The 23,423-nt window shown below is 44.3% G+C and overlaps 2 protein-coding genes and 1 long non-coding RNA gene across 11 annotated transcripts; 2 read left to right on the top strand and 1 right to left on the bottom strand.

The window, feature by feature from the left end:
• Window positions 1–184: 184 nt before the first annotated feature.
• Window positions 185–6,068, top strand: msh4 (mutS homolog 4). Of its 4 annotated transcripts, none has more exons than XM_057059469.1 (20): window positions 185–558; window positions 910–1,077; window positions 1,152–1,315; window positions 1,405–1,515; window positions 1,646–1,761; window positions 1,838–2,011; window positions 2,089–2,261; window positions 2,346–2,413; window positions 2,551–2,625; window positions 2,709–2,773; window positions 2,862–3,031; window positions 3,195–3,331; window positions 3,445–3,548; window positions 3,753–3,877; window positions 4,476–4,676; window positions 4,776–4,894; window positions 5,015–5,143; window positions 5,285–5,459; window positions 5,529–5,617; window positions 5,706–6,068. In XM_057059469.1, exons 1-20 carry the CDS (start codon window positions 372–374, stop codon window positions 5,889–5,891), a joined length of 2,736 nt encoding a protein of 911 aa, XP_056915449.1. In that variant the 5' UTR covers window positions 185–371; the 3' UTR covers window positions 5,892–6,068. The 4 variants fall into 4 exon arrangements, with proteins under 4 accessions (XP_056915449.1, XP_056915451.1, XP_056915450.1 ...); XM_057059471.1 differs by having other exon boundaries at window positions 5,711–5,941; XM_057059472.1 differs by having other exon boundaries at window positions 404–558; window positions 977–1,077.
• Window positions 673–5,133, bottom strand: LOC130540383 (uncharacterized). Of its 2 annotated transcripts, none has more exons than XR_008954432.1 (4): window positions 4,996–5,133; window positions 4,788–4,879; window positions 2,917–3,040; window positions 673–1,047 (listed from the first exon to the last, which is right to left on the bottom strand). It is a non-coding gene; the product is annotated as an uncharacterized LOC130540383 (long non-coding RNA). The 2 variants fall into 2 exon arrangements; XR_008954433.1 differs by lacking the exon at window positions 673–1,047 and adding an exon at window positions 1,311–1,459.
• A 92-nt stretch (window positions 6,069–6,160) lies between the features above and the next one.
• Window positions 6,161–21,949, top strand: ktn1 (kinectin 1). Of its 5 annotated transcripts, none has more exons than XM_057059463.1 (36): window positions 6,162–6,459; window positions 9,493–10,214; window positions 10,293–10,457; window positions 10,560–10,676; window positions 10,776–10,897; window positions 10,974–11,081; window positions 11,182–11,322; window positions 11,462–11,568; window positions 12,191–12,335; window positions 12,815–12,911; window positions 12,991–13,175; window positions 13,264–13,332; window positions 13,405–13,442; window positions 13,542–13,632; window positions 13,821–13,889; window positions 13,973–14,010; window positions 14,089–14,179; window positions 14,334–14,405; window positions 14,495–14,532; window positions 14,725–14,815; window positions 14,916–15,028; window positions 15,105–15,201; window positions 15,509–15,549; window positions 15,629–15,719; window positions 16,398–16,484; window positions 17,674–17,763; window positions 17,862–17,948; window positions 18,027–18,116; window positions 18,196–18,288; window positions 18,392–18,460; window positions 18,566–18,649; window positions 18,905–18,988; window positions 20,484–20,567; window positions 20,656–20,751; window positions 20,844–20,954; window positions 21,045–21,949. In XM_057059463.1, exons 2-36 carry the CDS (start codon window positions 9,494–9,496, stop codon window positions 21,075–21,077), a joined length of 3,855 nt encoding a protein of 1,284 aa, XP_056915443.1. In that variant the 5' UTR covers window positions 6,162–6,459; window position 9,493; the 3' UTR covers window positions 21,078–21,949. The 5 variants fall into 5 exon arrangements, with proteins under 5 accessions (XP_056915446.1, XP_056915443.1, XP_056915448.1 ...); XM_057059464.1 differs by having other exon boundaries at window positions 6,166–6,459; window positions 10,977–11,081; XM_057059466.1 differs by lacking the exon at window positions 18,905–18,988 and having other exon boundaries at window positions 6,161–6,459.
• Window positions 21,950–23,423: the final 1,474 nt, after the last annotated feature.

A 23,423-nucleotide genomic window follows, 5' to 3' on the forward strand; every position in this document is an offset into this window, starting at 1 on the left:
TTGGTGAATATTGGCAGGACCTTTTATAACAGCAACTCCTACTTTGGACCTTTAATTAATAATTTATAATTATATAAATTATATTCGACATATTGCACTTTTTTCCTTATTTGCCATATATTTTTCTGCATCCACAGCTTTAATAACCGAATAACAAATGCAAACGTATTGTCTGTACTGTATTTATTTTTAAAAATGTTTTTAAAGCATCGCTAACGGTGCCGATACTAACCGGGCACGAGCCGTAGACTCAAAAAAAGATCGCGCGAAGCTTTTGTGCACGGGACGGATTTAGCTTAGCGGGAAGCTGAAATTAGCATATTCGCTTAATTTAAATTGGCGCTAATTACTGAGCTGCGAGGGGTTTCAAAATGTTTGGCAGCAGCACAGACGAAGTAACACCCTGCGGTAAATCCCAATACGGACAAAGGTCAAAGGACAGAAGCGGGAGGAACGAAACTACCAGCTACGAGGCCGTGTCCGCATCATCTAGTTGCTCGAACCGAGGTGACGGTGCCAGTTCCGGTCACAGTGCTCTGCAGCCGACAGCACATCCAGGTGGGTTCTTTAAAGCTCTTTATACCAATATAAACATTATGAACCATTTTATGACTGCTACAATTTATTATATTTCACATTCTTTAAAATACCATCTTAGTTACCCAGTTCCACACCGGATTTTTTATTATTATTGTGTTACTGGTCACGTCAATACATCCAAAGATCATCAAGATGAGCTTCTTTGATACACCAGATACAACACCATAGTACACAGATATACGATTGTGTGGGAAAAGTTGAGGATGAAGTGGATTTGATGCTGTGGCTCTGTGGTTTAAGTGGTCATTAAGTGGAGAATAACATTTTAAAGAATCACAAAGGACACAAATGTCTTATTTTTGGTCTCAGGCCAGCTTAGCCACAGCTTCCAGAAAGGCATGACAAACTCTTCTCTGCTTGCATCCACCTCCGAAAGTTCTTCCCATCGTGGTCATGGAGGAACGCTCTGCAGGACATCACGGCCTGCAGGGGCCATGGGCACGCACCCTGCACGGACACCATTGACAGATTACTCAAGTACCTCTTCCCCTAATGTTGTAGATTATGTCAACAAGAGGGGAAATGCATTTCTTTTTCTTCTGCATTTGCAGTCACGAGTTGCTCTTCTGGGGCTGCAGCCTCTAGTGCTTCTGTGATGGTGGCCCTGGTTGAAGGACGTGGTTTGGCCAGAGGAGAGATTGGCATGGCTAGCCTCAACCTGAGATGTCCAGAGCTTGTACTCTCTCAGTTTGCAGACACTGGGACCTATGCCAAAGTAACCAATGCTCTTTATTCACTGTTGATACTACGTGCCAAAATAGGCAGCACCCATGTTTCAGTCACATGTTTGTTTGTTTCTGGCAGGTTATAACCAAGATCCATATCCTGGTGCCACTGGAGATATTGATGCCAGACACAGCTAGTGAGAAGGGAAAGGGGACAAAACTGTTCAATCTGGTCACAGAAAACTTCCCGGTACCAGTGCTGAGTAGAAAACACACAGTTCACTCAAACAAAGTCCTATTATGTGTCCTGCTTGTGGTTATTGGTGTTACTAAAAAGCGACTGTGAGGTGGTTTTCACATTTCCATGTTGTTTTTCTCAGGGAGTTACTTTTACTGCTGTCCAAAGGAAATATTTTAATGAAAGAAAAGGCCTTGAGTACATTCAGCAGCTGTGTGCTCCAGAATTTTCTACTGTTCTCATGGAGGTGCAAGCTAAGTACGGCGCAGTGCTCTATACTGGTAGAGATACCCTCTTGCAATATTTTTAATTTCCAAACTTCATATTTGATTAGGTATTATTGCCTGGCAGCAGCTGCTGCTTTGCTGAAATATTTAGAGTTTGTTCAGAACTCTGTCTATGCTGCCAAGTCTCTCAGAGTGATCTTTAAAGGCAGCGAGCAGACGGCCATGATCGACTCGGCATCTGCGTCACACCTGGAGTTGGTGGTCAATAACAGAGATCGCAGGTAACGTCTGTCACAGCTGGATCGTCACATGCTCCAGCGCCTGCTCACGTTAGTGCTTTATCTGTCACACTGCACAGGAGTGAGCACAGTCTGTTAGGTGTACTCAACCACACTAAAACAGCTGGTGGTGCCAGAAGGTTGCGCTCTAATATTCTGGAGCCTCTGGTTGACGTGGACACCATTAACATGCGCTTGGACTCTATCCAGGAGCTGCTTCAGGAGGAGGAGCTCTTCTTTGGGCTGAAGAACGGTTTGGGACAAGCACAAGTGTTTTAATTAAACACTGAGTGTTGAGTGTGTGGTAGTTAAGATGCCTCATTTTCTTCCTCCGTAGTGATTGGTCATTTCCTCGACACGGACCAGCTGCTGTCTGTCCTCGTCCAAATCCCAAAACAGGAAACAGTATGTGCATTATCCACTACATCTTAAGATGGCCTAGTTGCTATCACGTGAATTTGTGCATGTGTTTTAATCATCTAACCTATTTAGATTACATTGTTATAATCTGGGTCCTTGTTTCCGTTTCTGTGCTTCTACAGGTTCAGATTGCTGAAGCAAAAATCACTCATGTAATTCAGCTGAAACACACTTTGGATCTAGTGCCACAGTTAAAGGTCTGCATCTTATCCAGTCAATTATTCAAGCGTTTTGCTCCACAAAAGTCTTAATGTAATTTCATTTCACCCTTCATGACCAGATGGTGTTGAAGAACTGCAACACAGCTCTGCTGAAAGCATATTGCACGTCACTAGAAGACAGCAGGTATTGTTCTTCCTGCTAAAATGAATCCTCATGGTTACGTGCTGCCTCCTGAGTCCTCTAATGACCTCTGATGTCTATGCCATCTCAGGTTTGACGTGATACTGGAGCAAATCAAGACAGTGATCAATGACGACACCACCTACCTGAAAGGAAGCCTCCACATGCGAACCCAAAAATGTTACGCTGTACGCCCCAACATCAACGAGTTCCTCGACATCTCTCGCAGGGCTTACACCGAGATAGTGGACGACATCGCAGGTGATCATTCTGTTCACATACATGACCTTGAGTGTGTAAGTGAATGGGATGTGTGTTCTATCCTTTATGGAATTCTATATATTCCTCTCTCTTGTCTGGTGAGCGCTGGTGAGAATAATGTCTTTATAAAACAGTGTTTAATGATTGTCACACTTTTACGCAGGCCTAGTGAGTCAGTTGGGGGAGAATTATGGTTTCCCGATGCGCACCAGCTTCAGCACAGCCCGTGGTTTCTTTATCCAGATGAGGCTTGAGGGAGTGGTCTTGCCTGAAGGGAAACTTCCCTCAGAGTTTATTAAGGTATATTAATCTTATTAAGAGAAGAATAAGTGTGGATCAGATCAGAACATTGAATTTGACCCAGGTGGACAGTAAAGTAATTTTAATATTGAATTTTCCATCTGTCTCACCAGATAACCAAGCATAAGAACAACTACAGCTTCACTACTGCAGACCTGATGAAGATGAATGACCGTTGTGATGAAGCCCTGAGGGAGATTTTTCACATGTCCTATGTGTGCGTTTATCTCAGTCTCATTACTTTACAGCTTAATAGTTTCACGTAATTGTTTTTTCTCATATCACATCATTTATCAGCCACACTTCATTTGAATCCAAATAATGTGTTGTGTTGCACTTTCCCTCCACGAGAGGGTGCTGTTTCACAGATATTACTTCGCCCGGCGCTTACCTCTGCAGAATCTAATTTGCTTCCATACAGGGTGATACGTCAACTGCTGAGCACCATTCACGAGCACATTCATTGCCTTTACAAGCTTTCTGACGCCGTGTCAATGCTGGACATGTTAGTCTCCCTGGCTAATGCATGCACCCTCTCAGATTATGGTGAGAATGAAACACTGTTGACATTTCATCTCTTCAACCCAGACTGTCAAACCGGGAGCCTGCTGTTGTCCGAGGGACTGCTGTAGGCATATCAGGCCTCAACCAGCCAGTGTTACACATGACAGGCCAAAAAATGCTTCACCATGCAGGCAGCCCCATTTGCCTAAATTCCTTTTCATGTGCAGCACCAGCACGTTAAAGCTGGACCTCAGCTGTCTGAACACATTTCTCCATAGACATGTGCTGAGTGCCTGCCCCCATCCATCCCAGCCAGCTTGTACTCAGATTACCCTGTTACATAAGAGTGCAGTGGTACGCTATAGACACTAAGACAAATCTCTTCAACAGAGCAGCGAACTGGACGGAACTCCTGCACTTGTCTCTGTCCGAACACTGTTTTTGCTTTAGGGTGTCACCACTTTCACTCAATCAGTTACCAAATTACCACAACAAAGAGATGAAAAGCTTTTGTTTTGACATGAATGTGTGTCACTCATCACTCATTTCAGGCCTCACCCAAAGTTCCTAAATAAAACAGAATTGTTAGAAACAGGTCGGCAAAATTGGGCGGTTATTTGTTTTCTGCTCTCTTTGTCAGTGCGCCCAGATTTCACGGATACTCTGGCTATCAAGCAGGGTCGTCACCCTATCCTGGAGCGAATGGCTGGACAGCTGCCTGTGTCCAACAACACCTACATCTCTGAGGGCTGCAACTTCGTCATCATCACCGGGCCCAACATGAGTGGGAAATCCACATACCTCAAACAGGTGGCGCTGTGTCAGATCATGGCTCAGATAGGTCAGTGCCAAAGCAGTTCATGCCCTTACCCTGTGTGTGTGTGTGTGAGCCCTTGTGAGTGTGTGAGCCCTTGTGAGTGATGACGACTTGTTGTACCAGGCTCTTACGTACCTGCAACCTATGCCTCGTTCCGCGTCGCCGACCAGATTTTCACCAGAATCGGTGTGGATGACGACTTTGAAACAAGCTCTTCCACCTTTATGCTGGAAATGAAGGAGGCATGTTTAATAGAGTTCCTCCCGCGTCTTCTTTCTTCCTCCTCATGATGTACATGATGCACATCATGAGGAGGAAAAACGAAGAATAAGGTATCACTTACTTATATTTCTCATCTGTAGATCTCTTATATCATCCACAACATCAGCGACAGGTCCCTGATCATCATAGATGAGCTGGGCCGGGGCACCAGTGCTGAAGAGGGCATTGGCCTTTGCCACTCTGTGTGCGAGTTCCTCCTTAGCCTCAAGGTACTAAACAATATCCTCATTTCCCGTATGTACAGCCACTCCTCCAAATAAAATGAAAACAGGATAACTCGGATTCCTTTGCTTTATATTTTTCATACAGTGTTATTTTTGTTGACGTGCTTGTTTCATGGCCGCTTGTAGGCGTTCACCCTGTTTGCGACGCACTTTCTCGAGCTCTGCCAGCTGGAGACTCTTTATCCCAATGTGGAGAACCAGCACATGGGGGTCCAGCACACACGCAGCAGCGACTCTGGCACTGACAGCGTGGTGTACACGTACCTGCTCCAGCGGGGATGCTCTGAAGACAGACACTATGGTACAGAGACGGTGAAAGGGCAGCAAACCATTTTGAAGAAGTTGGTGACCTTTTTTTCCCCTCTTCCAGGTCTGAGAGCGGCAGAAATGACCTCGCTTCCATCAGATTTAATCAAGGAGGCAAAGACAGTTGTCTCCAAAGTTAGCCAGCAGCTTTTGGTGTGTCATATAAGTGTCCCAGGGCATTTAATATCAGAGTTTCTTTCATTTTCCCCATACATCATTCTAATTTTTTATATTTCTCTAGTCTAGACATCATTGTGATCCAGAAACGCTGCAGCAGAGAGCCGTGTACCACCTGGCCACCCGGCTCCTGCAGGCTGCCAGGAACTCCAGGCTGGACCCTGACAGCTTGCGAATGTATCTGAAAGGCCTTAAGAAACAATATGAGGCTGAACTGCAGGCAGCAGAGCAGCCAGTGGCCACTTTGTAGGAGAAATGGCTGACACTGGCCAGAAGGATCAGGGCCATAAGCATCTAATGGTGGTTGTCTTTATAGGTTTATTTGTTTTATTTATATTATGTTAATATTTATGTTATAAAATGTTGAAACCATTGAAATGTCGTGTAACGGTTCGTATCAATTCCATTAAACACGATGTTTTCACCATCCCCACCAGAACAAATGGAACAACTGGAGTCCGGTACTGAACGTGCGTTTTCTGCTCCAGTTAAATGGACTCGCGTCAGCGGCAATGGCCACGCCCCTCTTTTCTCCTCTGGTCTGTCAGATCAATACAACGCAGCTTCTTCGGAAAGGCGGGGCTATTGTTCAGCTGGACTTAACGTAATAACGGCGCTTGGCGGGATAGTCCAAACCACAAAACGAGCGTCCACCCGTACGTCGTTTTTGACCCGCCCCTACGAACTAGAAACTAGAGTCTGACAGCTAGCGCAGAAACAGAAAGCCAGGCTGGAGCTGCCCCGGGAGGCAGGAACGCCAGAGTCAAAGCGGAGAGCGTCATTTCACCACTTCAGGAACCGGCGACCTCAAGCTACAGGTATGCCTTTGTTGTTTTGTTTCAAGGGTTTTTTTTAATGCGAAATTGCGAATGTTCCAGGCCGAAGGTTCTTTCGGTCCAGTCTCGGTGGTGCTAAACACTTTATCCAGGCCTCTGAGCAGCCTCTTTAAAAATAAGCAGCACTCTCGGACAGAGATTTGATGACAGGGAAGCAGTGTCGCCAGCACGTCGAGGCCCGTGTGGACAGACGTGCACGCCTCCGGGGAAGAGCCTAAAACAGACACAAACTTCTGTGTTGATGTTAATGTTCTAGCCGGTCACTTCTTTCGTGGGAGACTTTCTCTGTAGTAATTGGATTGGCCGCTAACGACAGGAAGCTAACCTGATCGTTCGCTAGCTCATTCATAGTGGTCAGCCTTAGCGTCCCGGCGATTTAAGAGCTTTCTGAATAGATTAAACTCTTATCATACAACCCCCTTTCATTCCACGAGATCACACAACCTTTTTCTATTAGTGGAAGCATTAATTCACGTTTTTAAACGAAGAGGTGCTTGACATGGACTTGTTCTCTTGATAACGTGTTTTTTTGTGAGCTAGCTGGGCTAAGTTAGCTGATGCGATTACAAAAAAATAGCTTCCGTTTTTTTTTTTTTATTATCGGCTATAACTGCTAGCAAATATTCCCAACATACGGACTTGTATCACTAGGGATCGTATTTCTCTAGAATGTACAAGGCCGAAATTTCGAGCCGACCTAAGTGGTTGAGGCTTTTGCTGCTCCGATATGGTGGCCTTGTGGGGTGCCGGCTGGACAAGCCCTTTAAAAATGTTTGACATTTCTTTTCGTTCATATAAAACGTTACTAAACGATCCCTTTTCTTTCTCCGACAGCGGTCCCAACAACTGCACAATGTTTTCTTAATGTTTCTCTATTAGTGCGGAGTGTACTGAGAAATCAAGTCTTGTGGAGTAACTTTAAAGGGTGGAGGACTCTATTTCAATCAACCATCCCTTATCAGTTTTTATTTATTCAGTTTATTATCTGATAGCAGATAATGGTGCATTATAAACTGTGGCCTCTGCTGATTGACTTCCAGGGCAGCTCGGGTGTCTCTGATGTTGCATTAAGACAGGATTTGGACTTCTTGATGAGTCCTTTTAAACGTTCTTTAGTAATGATGTTGACTTGGACACTTCATGTAGTCCTGCGTTGTGATTGCTGGTGCTTTTGCTACTATGGCCACTGTTTTTTTAAATTAGATTTTATATGCATATGTGGGCTCCCTAATGCTTAAATATGGCTGTGGTTTGGGGTATGCATAATGTATATTGTGTGTTGTTGCCAGTTAGTCATAAAAGTATTACTTTCTGTACTTTTATCAATGCTATAGTGTTTTAACGTGGTATGGCCCGGTCAGTGGCTTTTTGGGACTGTTAGATATGAGTAGTCGCTGTTCAGGCTTGTCAAAACAGAAGGTCTGGCCGAGCAGCCAAGCGGGTAGATTCCGGAGAGCTAACAGCCCGAGAGCGCTTTGTCCCCCAGGCTCATTTCGATGCTGGGACAAGGCTCGATCTGCACAAGGAAACTTGTGCAGCTTCAGCTGTAAAGCCTTTAGACCATCCGCCCAGTGAACAAATGTTGTTTCAAGAGCTGCTCCACTTCTAACATGGGAGGAAACTTAATGGAATTCCCTTTTGTCTTTTTTTTGTCTGTTTCACTGCAAACTAGCCGAAGATTTGGGCAGTGATGTTATCAGATCACAAGATCTCTCCATTTGACGTGAAAACATTTTTATTATAAAGTCAAATAATAAAGTCTTGTGAATTTCTTCAGGTGTTGATTTTAGTCTCACTTGAACTGACTTGGTTATTGAAAGGTTAAGGTTGCTGTCAATTATCCAACAGTTATTATTATAAATTGAGGCTCAGGCTATGAACATATTAACATAATATGAACATATTAACAGGTTGTAGATGAATTTGTTTTCAGGCTGTGGGAGAAACGGGGTCAATGTTACAATATAAGTCTGTCGGTCTTCTGAGAGGCTTCCCGTGTAAAAGTTGCTCTTAAAAGTATTATCATGGCTAATCTGCTTAATCCCAGTGATTAAGGAGGTGTAGTCTATGAGGCTGACTCCTGGACGTGCACACTATGTGTAGGGAGGTATTTACTGTGTCAGGGTAAACTGCGCTCTCGTATGAGAGTGTAACGCTGCTGTCATTACTAGGGGCTAAGCACAACACGGAGAAGTACTGCACAATACACCTTTTATGTGACAGAATCTATGGTTACTCGGAGGCTAATGTGAGATGTTGGTTAAATCATTTCCATGACAGTTGGGTGATATCACTCAGCCCTTCCTTCCATGTCAGGAATGCGTCATTCATGCAAACACATTAGCTTCAGTTTCAGAACTCACTCATTAACAAGGACAAAACGCAGTTTCTGAGGCTAAACTCTACACACATTAAGGGCGTCTATACCGCTATAGCTGTAGCAAACCCATGTGTGTGTCACACGAGTGTATCTTTGCCTCTTGCTAACTCATCCTCCTGAAGCAAGTTGTAATGGCTCCATCTCATCCTTGTAGGGGTGGAGAAAGGAAGTGAGTAAATAAGACATCAGAGGCCTCTTTTTAAGGGGCGTGTCTCTCTGTTGTTCTCTCATGCAATTTATTTTCATTGTTATCTAATAAGGACTCTATTTTCTTCCTGCATATATGTATTTGAATCCCTATATTTCTATAGTAGTATGACGGCTGTCGTATTGTTTCCTCATCCCTGGTAAAAAATTCTGCATGTGAGTGTTTCAGATCTCTGGTGTCAGGGAAGAAAAAGACCATGGAGGAATGTTCCAAACATTCCAGCAGTAAATGGGTTAATTAGTCACAGGAAGGTGTCACAGTAGGGCACACACTTCTGGCATTCTTCACCGGTGTGTCCACCACAAGTGAATCACAAGCCTGCAAACTGGTGGGAGTTTGATGCAGCGGCAAATGCATGACACTGACATGAAACCTGAGAATCACTTGGCTTCCTCTAAGAACTATTTTATTTCTCTTTTGTCTTCAGAATGGCAGTGGATATCTATGACTCTCAGTACCTTCTCATCCTGGCCCCTTCCCTGGTCATCGCCCTCATGTTCCTCTTCTTCTGGCTCTTCATGAAGGAAACCTCCTACGATGAAGTGTTGGCAAAGCAAAAACGTGACCTCAAGCTGCCACCATCTAAACCAGACACCCGTAAGAAGAACGAAAAGAAGAAGAGCAAGAAGAAGGAAAGTGCCAGCGGCGGAGGAGGTGGCGGAGGAGGAGAGTCGGAAGAGGATCTGAGGGATTTCGACGGGAATGACGGTGGAAACGGTCCCGCCCCGGAGGTCGAAGAGGAACCCACGCCAGTTGTTGCGTGTGATGCAACTCCATTGACGACTTCTGCTTACGTACCTGTTTCTGTGACGCCTGAAGCACCCACCGGGTTGAGGGAGAGGAAGAAAAAGGAGAAAAAAGCTGCCAGGGCGGCTGCGGCCGCCGCTGCGGCTGCTGCTAATGCTAATCCTGCTGCTAGTGATGCAGCTGCAGCTAATGACACCACTTCTGGAGAGCCAGAAATGAATGGCTCAAAGTCTGTCACTCCAAAAGCTGAGCAACCTCAGGCTGTTAGCACACTCCCCAATCCTTCCACTGTCCAGCTGGAGGTTCAGATTCCGGTGCAAACCGCTCAGGCACCTCCCCAGGCTCTTACACCCCCTGTGTCTGCGAAGAAAAAGGAGAAGAAGAAGCAAAAGGCAGAATCAGGTTAGTAGCCAGTCAGAACTCCGTCTCATCAGCTGGAGTCAATTATTCATGAAATGTTATTTTCTTTATTTCTTCTAGTGGGAAACCAACAACCAGAGCCTAAGACGGAGCAAGCCCCGCCCCCAGTGAAGAAGGAACCGCTCATCGTGGCTGAAACCAAAGTCCCGGATGGTTCAGCCCCCACATCACCCCCCACCAGTGGCAAAAAGAAGAGCTCTGCTAAGAAGCAGAAGACGGAACATGGTACCGATTATTCATTGGTCAAGAATATGTGTTTCGTATGCTCTGATGCAGAATTCTACAGCCGTTGCCTTTTTTAAATGAAAACTTTCTTCTTAAATCCAGTCGTGGAACCACAAATTCTGCCTGACTCGGCAACCTCCACCAACCACCAGACGCCACCTAACGATAATGTCCCATCCAAAGCAAGTGTGAAGAAACAGAAAAAAGAGGCTGACAAAGGTTAATTAATAGTTGTTTTTCTCTTTCTTCTGTAATAATGCAAATAAGCCAATGTTAGACTGTAGGAATGACACCCCCTGTTCCTCTGGATTCCCACAGAGGCAAAGCTGAAGGAGCTGCTGTCTAGTCTGTCCAGTCTGACCCTGACAGAGGCTGAGGCAGGCAGTTTGATGGCTGTCCTCCAACAGAAGAGTCCCAGTGCCATGGAGGCCTGGCACAAAGTGCGATATTATTGTGATATAATTGTCAGTTGTTAAAGTGTCATGGATATGCTGCAACTTACGCGTGTCTCATCAGCAGTCTGTAACACGGCCCGACCCTGCTGCACAGGAACGAGAGAGGCTCCTGTCAACTCTGCAGGAGGAGGCCTCCATTGCCAAGGACAAAGTGAAACAGCTCAGTCAGGTTCAGAATTTTACGTTCCACTCGGCACATGACATGACGGGACTTAAATTATGGTTCATATTTAACATATTTTGACCAAGTATTTTATGCCATCCTTTAGGAGCTTCAAGTGGAGAAGCAAAAGACCACCCGGGTAGAGACAGTGGTGAGGGAACAGCGTGCAGCCATGGAAAAAGAGCTGGGCAGCATGCAGGCCAAAGCACAGGGCAGCTATCAGGAACTCCAGACCATGCAGATAAAAGTGAGGGCTCCACATTTGTTGTTTCTTTTCCAGTTGCCTTGGCACCCGCATCAAGTATAAAACCAGGAATTTAAAACCTTTGCCAACATAAAAACCTTTACTTATTTGCTGAAGACTGCCTCCTGTTGTTGTTTTGTAGTTTCAGCAGGTGAGAGAGCAGTTGGAAGGCCAAATTAGCCGACTGCAGCAGGAGAACGGCATCCTGAGGGATGCAGTCAGCTCTGCCACCAACCAGATGGAGAGCAAGTCAGTGTTGTGTTTTCTGCCAGACTAGCAGACGTGCTCGTGTCAGTTTGTTGAATTCTCTGAGCAGCTGATCAATCTAGTGAATCACCTCCAGTTGGGAAGGCCTTATTCCATTCATTTACTATGATAATAAAACCTCAAAGGCGTTATGACGCATCAGGAAAACAAAAAAGGACCAATGCTCATTGAAACACTGCAAATAATAGTATTTAGCAAAGCTAAACATCAGAGAGTGATGTTGACTTTGTGTTAAAGAGCAGGCGCAAGCACACATGACAAATGGTCATTACAGCACAACAAACTTGTCTCTGGAATACCGGCTATTTAGAATATTTTGTAATAATACAGTTTACAAGAAAAACTCCCTTTCTTATGTAAAGATGGAAACTAAAATGACACATGGACAGAATTTATACTCATCAGAATGTCCTCATCTGTTGATCCAGTTGATATTAAAAGTTGAGCTCACATTCATTTCCTCTCTGACACAGATGCACTTGCAAATATCCTGCTCAGCACGTTTTTAATTGCTACGCTTGATCAATAACACCCAGTCATAATTCTTTTTTACTGAGCACTTCTGCTTCACTTGTGTTTGTGTGTGTACACGTGTGTGCAACAGGAACTCGGCGGAGCTGAACAAACTGCGCTCTGAGTATGCAGGACTGATGAAAGAACTGGCAGACAGCAACAGCAAGCTGCAGCAGGAGGAACACCAGAGGAAGTCACTGGAGGTCAACTATAAGCAGAACGTGTCCCAGCTGGAGGTGCGTTCATCCAGATGTGCAGTGTTTATTTAGCTTGTGTTGCAGTTTCTTGCAGCCCGGGCAAAAATTTGCTAAACCCTAAAATACCTGTGCTGCGCAGCTTCCAATCTGGCTGGGTGGAGGACAGGGTTATAAGGGAAATGGGTGGAGATTATAATGGAGTCCTTGGGAGGGGTGTGGGAAAGGCAACAATTGTGTTGGCTTTGGAAGCTGAGATGTTTGAATGTTTTGTGTATTGTATAAGCAGCATATTTCCTGATGGACACCCAGATCCTTTCCTGTCATGAAAGAACATTTATTTTAAAAAAGCAATTAAATGATGTCAACAACAATGTTGCCATTTTGGTCCCAGACAGGTGGACCTTCATTCATTTTATTACTTGTATAATATTTTTGTAGTACAGTTTGTAGTACCCTGGCATCAGTTTCCAGGACGATGACAAAGTAATGCAATTCAACACGGTTCTCTCCCTCTCCAGGCCCAACTGCAGGATGCTAAGAGACGTTGGGAGGAACTAAATAACTTTCTCCACACTGTCAATGCTGAGAGAGAGAAGATCCAGGCCTCAAATCAAGGTGATCTCAAATAACATTCCTGTTCTTCTAAACTTTACTATGTCAAATGACTAAATGGGAACTCTGTATTTGGCCTCAGAGCTCCACAGCCAGCTGATGACGGCAGAATCGGAGATGAATAACAAAATTAAGGAGATTCAGACTCTACACAGCAGTCTGACTGAAGCAATGGTGTCTAAAGAGCGACTGGAACAGCGAGTTGTGGAGTTCATGGAGGTGTCCCAGCACAGTATACCCGACGAGTCGCTGCAGGCCCGGGTTCAGGTCAGCTACACAAAACGCACGGGAAAACGTCAACGGGAAAATGTGTGAAGCCGGTTGTAACCAGAGCAACTCGCACGCTGTTTAACAGGAACTTATGAATGAAAATAAAGATCTTCAGGTCCAGAATGAGAAAATGCAGGCCCAGATCTCCTCCCAGGTACCCTTTGACCTCTGTTATCAGTGTTTTATATGGAATCCTACATAGGCTACTAAGTTTCCTCTCATTTAGGCCAGCCATGTGTCCCACATTGAGGAGATTCAGAAGCTGTGAGTGTTTGGTTTTCCCTCGTTTGCAGCTGTACAATAAATTAAGTGATGGTGCTGAGACATGTATTCTCTGCTGTCCCATCTTGTGTCCATGTTAAGATTGGCTGACAAGGAATTGCAAAGGAAGAGTTTGGAGGATTCTCTGAATTCTGAGAGGAGCTGTGGAGCCAACAGGGAAACTAAAATGCAGGTTTGTGACCATCAGCACCCCCCTAAGTGATCCTGTCAGTCATATCTGGTCAGTGTGCTGTAGCTATTTATGAATAATATATGACCTTTCAGTGGAGCGGAGCCTTTGCTCATGTTGCTTACTAGAAACTGTTTAGTCTCCTCCTGATAATTACTGTCATTCATCATCTGCGGTCTTTTCTTGGACAGGCTTTGCATAACGACAACATGTCACTGAAGGCAGAGGTTCAGAAACTGCAGGCACAGATTTCTGATCAGGTCAGAAACCTTTGGCTTTTAGAAATGTAGCATTTCTCCTGGGCTGGACAGTGTCTCCTTACTCACTTGTCTTTCCCGTGCAGGCTGCCTCACAACTGGCCATGGACCAGATCCAGAAAAGGTGTGTGTGAGAGTGTTTTTATCGTCGGATATCTCCGTTCGTTTGAATAAAGGTAAAAAAGGTGACTTTTGTGTCCAGCGCCCGGGAGAAAGAAGAGAACATGAAAACTGTGGAGAGTTTGCTGGAGAAGGGGTTAATTGAGGTGGCTAATAAAGAGGAGGAACTCAAGGTGGGTTTTGTTGAGAAATACAAGAATACATATATGAAAGAGTCAAGAACTGTTTGAAAACATGTAAGATTAAATTTCTGGTCTTGGCCCTTTTAAAGTGACCTCTTCTCGTAGCCTCAGTGTCTATCAAATTCTATTTTGGTTTGTCTGGTAGATGGCAAGAGACGAGAATGAAGCACTAAGACAGGAAATGAAAGCGGTAAAGAGAAGGTCAGAAGAAAAAGAGGTGAGCTGTGTGAAAGGAGAGCTACTCCGGCTGCCTGGATTCATTTCTCTGTTAATTTGTTCTTTGTTCTTGTCTTTCTCTAAACGCAGGCATCATCAGAGCTGACACTGAAAGAAATGGAGAGCAAGTGAGTTCAATGAGGCTGACTTTGGTATTCTTGGACTGTTATAATGGTCTAGATAATACTGTACTTTACCCATTAGAGACACTCTAGAGAATGGATGTGCGTAGTTGTAGCTCATTGGCATATGGGGCTGGATCTTCTTCAAATGGCTTTGGTTGGATTGATATTTAATCAATCTGTCATCTTTAATAACAGGATGCAAGAGAAGGATGTGAAGCTAAAATCAATAGAGGAGAGTCTACAGACAGCAAAGGACAACTGTTCAGCCAGAGAGAAGATGGCCGAGGTGTGGCTTTTTCTATGTTCTTTATGGATATTTTTCCTTCCTCTTTCCTGTTCATGGTGCAGAGTCTGACTTCTTGTTTTGAATCCTTTTTATTTTTCAGACACTGGAGCAACAGTTGGCTGCCCTGAAGACAGAGATGGAAGAGCTGAGGCAGGCGAAGGTGTCAGAAGAGCAGAGCAGGTCTGCTGCTCAGCTCCAGGAACTTCAGGATCAGTTAGTAACACAGATAAATGTCTCTCCACAGAATCATTTCTAGATGAGACTAAATATTTGCTTATCTCACCTGTAGGTTAGCTTTGAAGGACCAGGAGTTCCAGATGCTGCAGGCTGAGCTGGAGACAAGAACTAAGGAGCTGAGTGAAAACACGGAGCTGCTAAATCAGCAGGTGAATAAGAAGCTCAAAACAACACACTCCAGAAAATGTTAATGTGACATAACAGTGTCTAGAACAGTTTTATTGATTTGAACTTTTCATTCCTCACCCGACTGAAGGTGTTTTAGCCTTCCTCATTTTTCATCATGTCCTCTTTGATGCGTCTTCATATTTGTTGCTCATGCAAACCAAACTTGTACCTCTAGGAGGGCAGCAGTGATGGATGGAGATTGGAAATGTGCAAAGCACTTTTTATATAAACATTATAATTTTTATTTCTTGCCTTTAATTGAGCTCCTTTATTACATTTTTCCAACAGCAGTCCTGCGCAGCAGTGCCTTCCCCAGAGTTTCAGACGTTGTGAGTCCTTTTTCACAACACATAAGGAATTCTCTTTTGTGAGTTGACTTGCATTGTGAGCACTTGTGTTGTCTGCCAGGCTGCGGGAGAAGGAGAAGCAGGTGTCAGAGCTGCAGAGTGAGCTGGCCGAGATGAGAGACTCCCTGGAGCTTCACAGGAGAAAGAACAATGTAGGTTTCCTGCGGTCTTGTCCTGAAAACGTATGACAAACCCTGCCACGCTTCCAGCGCCATCCTTTATGTGACACTCCAAAACATCCTTTAAAGTACATGCATTCATTGTCTACTGACTGTAATTTCTTTCTTCTTCTGGCAGAAAACAGGAAAGCTTTCTTTTAACTAAGGTTTTGCTTTCGCCATCAGCACAGATATCTATTTTGATTTGGATTGCTTTAGCTAAATGTTGCATAACAGAGCTTCAAGCCTACTCTTGTTCTGCCTGCTATTGCCTGACTGTTTATGGTTTTGGGTAGCTTGTCTGTGCTTGAGGGTGCTTCACAGCACCATAAATCCCCTACTTTTTACAGTAATATTTGTTTTCATATGTGGTCGTGAGACTTGTTTACTATACAGTTTTATTTTTACTGTAAATAACACTGTTGTTGCTTGACTTGATTTTAATACTGTACATGAGGCTTGTACTCCCTCAGGGTGAGAGACACCAACTCTGGGATATTTGTTCATAATTTTAGCACTCGGTGCATGGCTGAAAAGTTACACGTGTTGATTTAAGGATGAGATGTGCGCTCTGTTTGTCCTTTTACACTGTCACACTTTGAGGGTCACTGAATGCATTTAACACGGGGGGCTGAACTGAAAGTAGTATCTCTTTGGAACTGACCAAAACAGGAGCTTCGGGAGAAAAACTGGAGCGCTATGGAAGCTCTGTCAGCCACGGAGTCCATGCTTCAAGGGAAACTCAGCCAAGCCGCCAAGGTTCGACATCCCACCTCAGTCTGCTACTCTCTCTAGTTCCAATTGGAATTAACTCAGTGAGATTTCTTTTCCTGCCATCATCCATTATAAAGCTGCATACTCATTTACCTTCCTCGTGCTCTTCCTCCTGTCTGGCAGTCATGTTTTGAATTGGCTATGTGTTCAGATGTCTCTGACGTTGCTACTTCACTCTCAGACTTGGGCAAATATTTTGTTCCTTCAACTGCTGCCTTTTTCCTTTAAGCTCTGAAATGAATTTCTCTGGCCAAAGATGCAGCTGATACTTGGAAATGAGTGTGCAGTGATCTAAAAGTGATTACGTTGAGATTTCTGGTAATCATTTTGCAGTCTGTCTACCTGTCATGTGACTCATTTCCAGCATGACTTTTTTCCCCATATTCTGCTTTGACATCCATGCTGTCATGGTTGACAATAAAATCTGTCTACTTCCTTTTTTATTTTATTTCAGCGATAACTACATGTTAATGTCGTGCAATGCAAAAATCCGTTTGTAGTATCTATTTGTTCATCTAGAATGCTAATATGTCACTTTGTCCTTCTCTCCTGTACAATAGTGGAAGTTACAAACTATACGGTCAACGCAGCAGATGCTTTACTTCTGTGCGGGTAGAAAACACCTTGGCTTTTCTAAGCTGGGGACTTCTTTGGCAGTTCTCTGTGCACACTGGCTGTGACAACACGCGCGTCTGAAAGCTGCCTTGTGTGTCACTCTGGATGGCATACGCTCTCCCTTCAGGCCTCGGTGTCAGATACATAAAGCTCTCGTATTATTCGGGGTCTCGTATGTATATTTTGAAGTGTATGACGTGCGGTACAGGTTCAGAAAGGTTGCAGAGGCACAGCATGTAATGTGCTGTGAATTTGATGTTTGTGTGGGTTTGCTTGTTGAAAGATTATTTATTTAATGGTGTCATTTAAAGGAGTGCGACACCATTCATTCAGCTTCTCTGAAAAGCCCCGCTCGATGGTAAATGAACCACTCTTTAGCATTGATTGCAGCTCTGTGGATGATTTGACAGTGCCTTGTTTGTTTGGGCAGTAAGGTGGTGGTCATCTGCTCTAAAGACCATTGGACATTCTCTCTGAAACTGCTGATGCATCTACCAACCAACAGGTGGCGCTCAACCTCTCCTGTCTTTTGCTCTTTTACACTCTCATTGCTGTGCAGGAGAATCAGATCACGCTGGAACAGTCTCAGGCTGAGTGTAGAGAAACTTTGCACAAACTTCTGCCGAATGTGCCTCTGCCCGATGAGCAGGTATGCACCGAGAGAGTTTTCTGAGCTTTTTGCATACTGTTTCCATTTTTAAGATCCAGCTAACGTTTGTCTTACTGTTTACCTCCTCGCTGCACTAGGGCCATCAGGAATGGCTCCGCAGTTTTGAGAGGGCAGTAGCTGAAACCTCAGCTGCACAATCCACCCCTGCATCAGGGGAGTATGAGGTAGAAACATTAACATTAGGCCAAACCTTTTTTTCCTCATTTAGTTTTTACCACTCACACTTTTACCTCTCTTACCAGGCACTTTCTGAGAAGCTTAAAGAAGCTGAGGAAACCCAAAGGATTCTACAGAAAGACTGTGAGACGTACAAGAAAGTTTTAGCAGAGACGGTGAGGCAGATTTTTAGTAATATACATATAGGGTAACACAAAGAACCCACAATAAGCCACGTTCCTGCTGCAATCACAGGAGGGAATCCTGCAGCGGCTCCAGAGTAGTGTGGAGCAGGAGGAGTCTCGCTGGAGGATGAAGCTGGAGCACACGCAAGGAGAGCTGGGAGAGGTGTGTGTTCAATAAGTTCCAAACTAAATACCAAACCAACGATGTGTTCAAATTCCTGGATTTTGTACGCTTTAATTGGACATCCCTGTGTCTTTTGCCTTAGATGAGCCAGAGGGTTGCAGCTTTGGAACAAGAGGTCGAAAGACTTACTGATGGAGCAGAAATGGAAAATGTCAGTCTTTCACTGAACACATCTCATCTTATCTCTATATAGGTGTTCAAACCTGTGACATTCTGTTTTTTGTGCGTTTCTCTTATCCTCCCTCCTGCCCTACAGCTGAGACGAGAAAAGCTGCACCTGGAGTCCGAGCTGGAGAGGGCAGAACGTGAGAGCGCCACCTATGTGACTGAAGTTCGGGAGGTGAGCTTTGTGCTAAAAAAAGTTCTTCCTCTGTTTACTGGCACCGATAAGATAATGGCCTCATGGGGACACTTTACTCTGACTGTGATTCGTGCAAACGTGACTCACTCTTAGTATCTTGTGATATATACATATTTTTAAATGACTACTTGCTACATCAGCTGATCATTCAGAACAGCTTTGTCCTAGTAGTGCTGTCTTGGACATGGCACCTACAATCTTCCAATAAACACATAATCTCACACTTAATTTCAGCTCAAAGATCTGTTGACTGAATTGCAGACCAAACTTGATGGCTCATATACTGAGGCTATCAGACAGAATGAGGAGCTGAATTTGGTAAGCGTTCACCCACTAGTTGGTGCACTTGGTCTACCGCCACAGGGTGGCCTTTGTCTTCTCTTCTGTAGTTGTGGTTCATCATCCATACCCTCAGTGACGGTGCTCCGGCGAGTCCTGACATCAAGTGTTGTGTTCAGGCTTTTGGTCCATGAAGGTTGTAATGCAACAGGCTCATGAGGTTGTGGATGATGACTTGCTCTCAGTGGACTTTTAACTTTTCCTTCTTTGGCATCTAACCAGGCCAGATAGCTCACCAACAGTCCTCCTTCTGCCCTGCAGACTTCAGACTATGCTCCTCACTAGTTGTAATCTTCCTGCCCAACCTAAACCACACGCTTGCTTGCTTCTCCAGCCTTCTGGTTGTTGCTTTCCTGCTTTAATTTGGGTGTATTTTATAATGTGAATTCTCTGTGGTTTAGTTGGTGGCAGTTGGTGTTTTGTTACTGTCCAACCAAAAAAAGTAACCACCTGAATTGAATGGAGAGTCCACTTAAGATGTATGCAATTACTTTAATGTGTATACAACACAAATTGATGGTCTGCGGTTGTGGAAAAGCTTGTAGTTGTCCATTATGGATATTGCTGAGGCTACCAAAACTGAACAGTCGGATTACATTATCAAAACCTTAAAGAATTGTGGCGAGCCATTATGTTGGAGGAAGTGCTCTCAGTCTGGAAAGAGCCCTTCCCAAGTCATAAATGATGAGATCACTTGCACATATAGTGACATCCAATTGTAAAAGTCAACAATAAACTTGAAGGATATGAGTGAAAGAGCACAAATGGGCAAAGAAATTGCAACCTAAAAAAAGCAAGCAGACTTTAAAAAACATTTATCAAAGACGGCAGTTGTAGAAATGTAATGATATTTACCAAAGAGCATGAAGAGTGACCTCTGTGGCTGCCGGAAAAGGTTACGTGATCACGTGGCTGCAAGCCTGTGAAAAGGAAAACATAACTTAGCAGAAATGTATCTAAAATCTTAAAGCCTCCTTTGGGAATTTCATACCATAATCAGAGTTTAAAATTAGCGTCTAACTGTTTTTCTAAAGGCAGGGTCTACTAGTCATCTGAACCAGAGCGCTGTCAGAAATGTAGTTACAGTGAAATGTTGCTTCATTTTCCCCAGAGACTGCATTAAGCATGTAAACTAGGCTTCACGTAACACCCTTAATAAGGTTATAAACGACTGCCACGGCGGTCGGCGTAAAAGGTATCTGTGTTGTAATCTGTGTTATGGCTTCCTGGAAGATGAATCATTGTCTCACTTGCACCAACCACACCTACGCTGCCACTCTATTTCTGGTTTCAACATGGCCTAAGTAGGACGCACTGAAACTGTTGAGGATGTGCAAATATTGAGCTCTCTATTGGACCCACGATGCTCAGAAAGTTGTCCTCCGGTCCGCTGCAAAATTCTAATGGAGGGTTTCCCCTCATGCCACCTGTAAACTGCTGCTGAGCGTCGGCTGACTGTTTGTTTTCATTGCAGCTGAAAACCCAGCTCACTGCAACTCTGTCTAAGCTGGAAACGGAAGAGAATGAGAGGCAGAAGGTGGCTGGTGACTTGTATAAGGTAACGCTGGACGTTATTACTCTGCTTTTATGGTCTTCATATCTCGAGGTCGCACTGATAACGGGAAGTGTTTATGGTTTTAATCCAGGCCCAGCAGTCGCTTGACCTCATTCACGAGGAGCTCTCCAAAGTGACAGACAGTAGTGATGAACTGATAGAGAACAGCAGCCTGACATCGCAGACGGTGAGAGTTCCGGCCGGATTTTGGTTAACAGCATCTGCTTTTGTGTGTTTAGTTTTGGTACAAAGTAAACGGTCTGCCTCTCTGTCAAACAGGAAGAGATCGATAAAAAGGAAAAGGTGACTGCCGGGCTGAACCAAACGGTCAAAGAACTGCAGCAGTTGCTACAAACAGTTAGTCAGCAACTTTCCAAGGGCCAAGAAGGGGTAAGAACAGTTGCCAGTATGGCTCATTGGGAAAAAGTTTAGATGCATGTTCATAAAATCTTCACTTTACACACATGTGCTTTCCTCCAGGAGGCTGACAAAGTCTTGCCTAAGGTACAGTGAGAGGAATTAGACCCCCATGCAGCCAGGCAGACTGCACTACAATGGCCACTTCTGTCTCAGCACTACCACCATCACACAAGACCCCCGCTCTTTACCAATGTTTGTCACGTCACCTGTACTGGAGGTGGCCTTCGGCCGGCTCTGAGGCAATGGCGGAGCCACTCTTACGGGACACAACAGAGCTTACTGTTAATTCCAAACACTCCTGACCCCGCACCACTACACATTACTACACTCCCACCACATTCCTCCTCTTCATCAACCTCACCGGTTTATTTTCATTCTGTTTTTAAAGATGATATTAAGCATATTTTAAACTGTTGCAATCATTCCTGTTCAAAATACTTTGGTTTTTTTTTTCAGAGAAATCTTTTGGAATAGATCAGTTCATTTTGTCAGGAGAAGGGAGTGATATACATTTGTTAAAAGCTTGGGTTTTAGTCTCTGTTCTCTCATGTATTTTTATTTTTATGTATCAGTTAGGACCTGCTGTACTTCTCTGTGGTGAATGTGTTTGCCTCCTAAACAGAAAGCAATCACCATCGGCACAATTTTAAATTGAGAGCTCCATGCATACTTTGGCTAAGTATTAAGCAGGGAGAAGAGAGATGGGAAGGGTCACTGCATGGCTGTAACCTTGGAGATGCACGGGAAACTGGTGGTCAAGTCTGTACCGCACCTCCAGACAGAAGGGAGCGTGACCCTGGCTAGGCCAGGTTAATGGTGTTTAGGTCTTTAATCCTACTGCGAACTACTATAGGAATGAGCATCCCATCTCATCTATAATCAGCGCTCATAATACTGTTGCTAACACTGAATAATTTGTTCTTTTTGTAACAGGTGATGTTAATAAAAGGGATGCTTGATAAATATACAGCCTCCTTTCTTTCTTTTCTTCTGGCGCACTATACCATCCTGCCGCTAGGAGGCGGCACACCTCATTTGTCAGGTCGTGAAACTGTTGCTTTTTTTAATGACCCTCATGAAACTTCCAACTTCCAGCCTCAAATATAAAACTTTTGAGCCGCGTCCAGGTTATTTGCGATGGTATTTTGTGTAGTACATAAAATTTCTGTGTTGTTTTTTATTATTTTTTTATTTTTTCACAATATCTGTTCCAGCAGCAGATGCCGCGAATATAAAATTCACGCTGGCTGAGATGGGTGCAGAAAGTTCCCTCCTGTGCTTTTGTAATATTCAGATTTGAGCAATAAATACACGTCTGAACTTGAGGGTTCTGCAGATGGCACTTGCTGTCGTTATTTGAATGTTAAAAAGGCTTTTTGAACAAGAGCACTGTTGTGTGTGCTGGAGGGGGGCGGGGGTCAACATGGGATCAGCACATTCTTTTAATTCTTCCAAGCTGTCATGCTGTAGTCAGCTGATTGGAGATCTGGTCTCTACATGGAAACCCCGCGATGCAGCAGGGGCCTCTGCATCTCTAAAACACGTCATTGGCTCGACGAGCTTTTGCATCATTTATACACAGTTTGCTGTAAAACCCAAACCTCAGAGAGCAGGTTGGAGTCCTTGAATAAACAAGTAGCTTGTTACATTTCACTCTGATCATTGATCATGAAAGAAATGTGACTCATGAAACTTGATCTGGTGCATATTTAGTGTACATGCTGCTGACTCAGGGGGAGATCAGCCAGTGCTTTGACTTATGTCATCATTGCTCACAATGGTGACAGTGTGATTCATCACTAGTCCTCTGCTTTGCATGGTTCTTGCCTGGAAATATCCAACTCCTCCTCCCAAACTTAGATTTGCACTTTAACTATGTGAGCATCTGCTCTCCATCAGTGTGGTATGTGCTAGTGGGCCTTTGATCCCCAAAGTCTACTGTGTGTCTGTGTGTCTGTGTGTGCGCGCGAGCACAAGCTGGAGCATGAGACAGACAGAAAAGACGGTGGTGCTCCTTAACACAGACAATACCAAGCACCGTGAAGGAGACGGTGACACAAAAGGGCAGTAAACATTATTGCAGCTCTAAGAGAAGCTTTTCAATCTGTAGTTAGAAACCTAAAGCCACACACACACACACACACACACACACACACACACACACACACACACACACACACACACACACACACACCATCTTAAATGTCAATGTAAATGCAGCTAAAACTGAACCAATGTCTTCATCTAGATTTCAGTGCATTTCAATTGGATAAAATGTTCATGTTGGTGTGAGGAGTGGACTACATTCAAGGATCCTCTGACCCCGTACAACTCCTTGTTTTCACATCAAGTGTTATTGCGCTTTGAAACTGAACACCAGTTCAAATAGAGGGGCGTAATTGCAGAGGCCGCGGGATCACTGAGAGGGCCCACAGAGGT

The sequence above is a fragment of the Takifugu flavidus genome, chromosome 16 (genome assembly GCF_003711565.1).
Source record: "Takifugu flavidus isolate HTHZ2018 chromosome 16, ASM371156v2, whole genome shotgun sequence".
NCBI classification, from domain to species: Eukaryota; Metazoa; Chordata; class Actinopteri; order Tetraodontiformes; family Tetraodontidae; genus Takifugu; species Takifugu flavidus.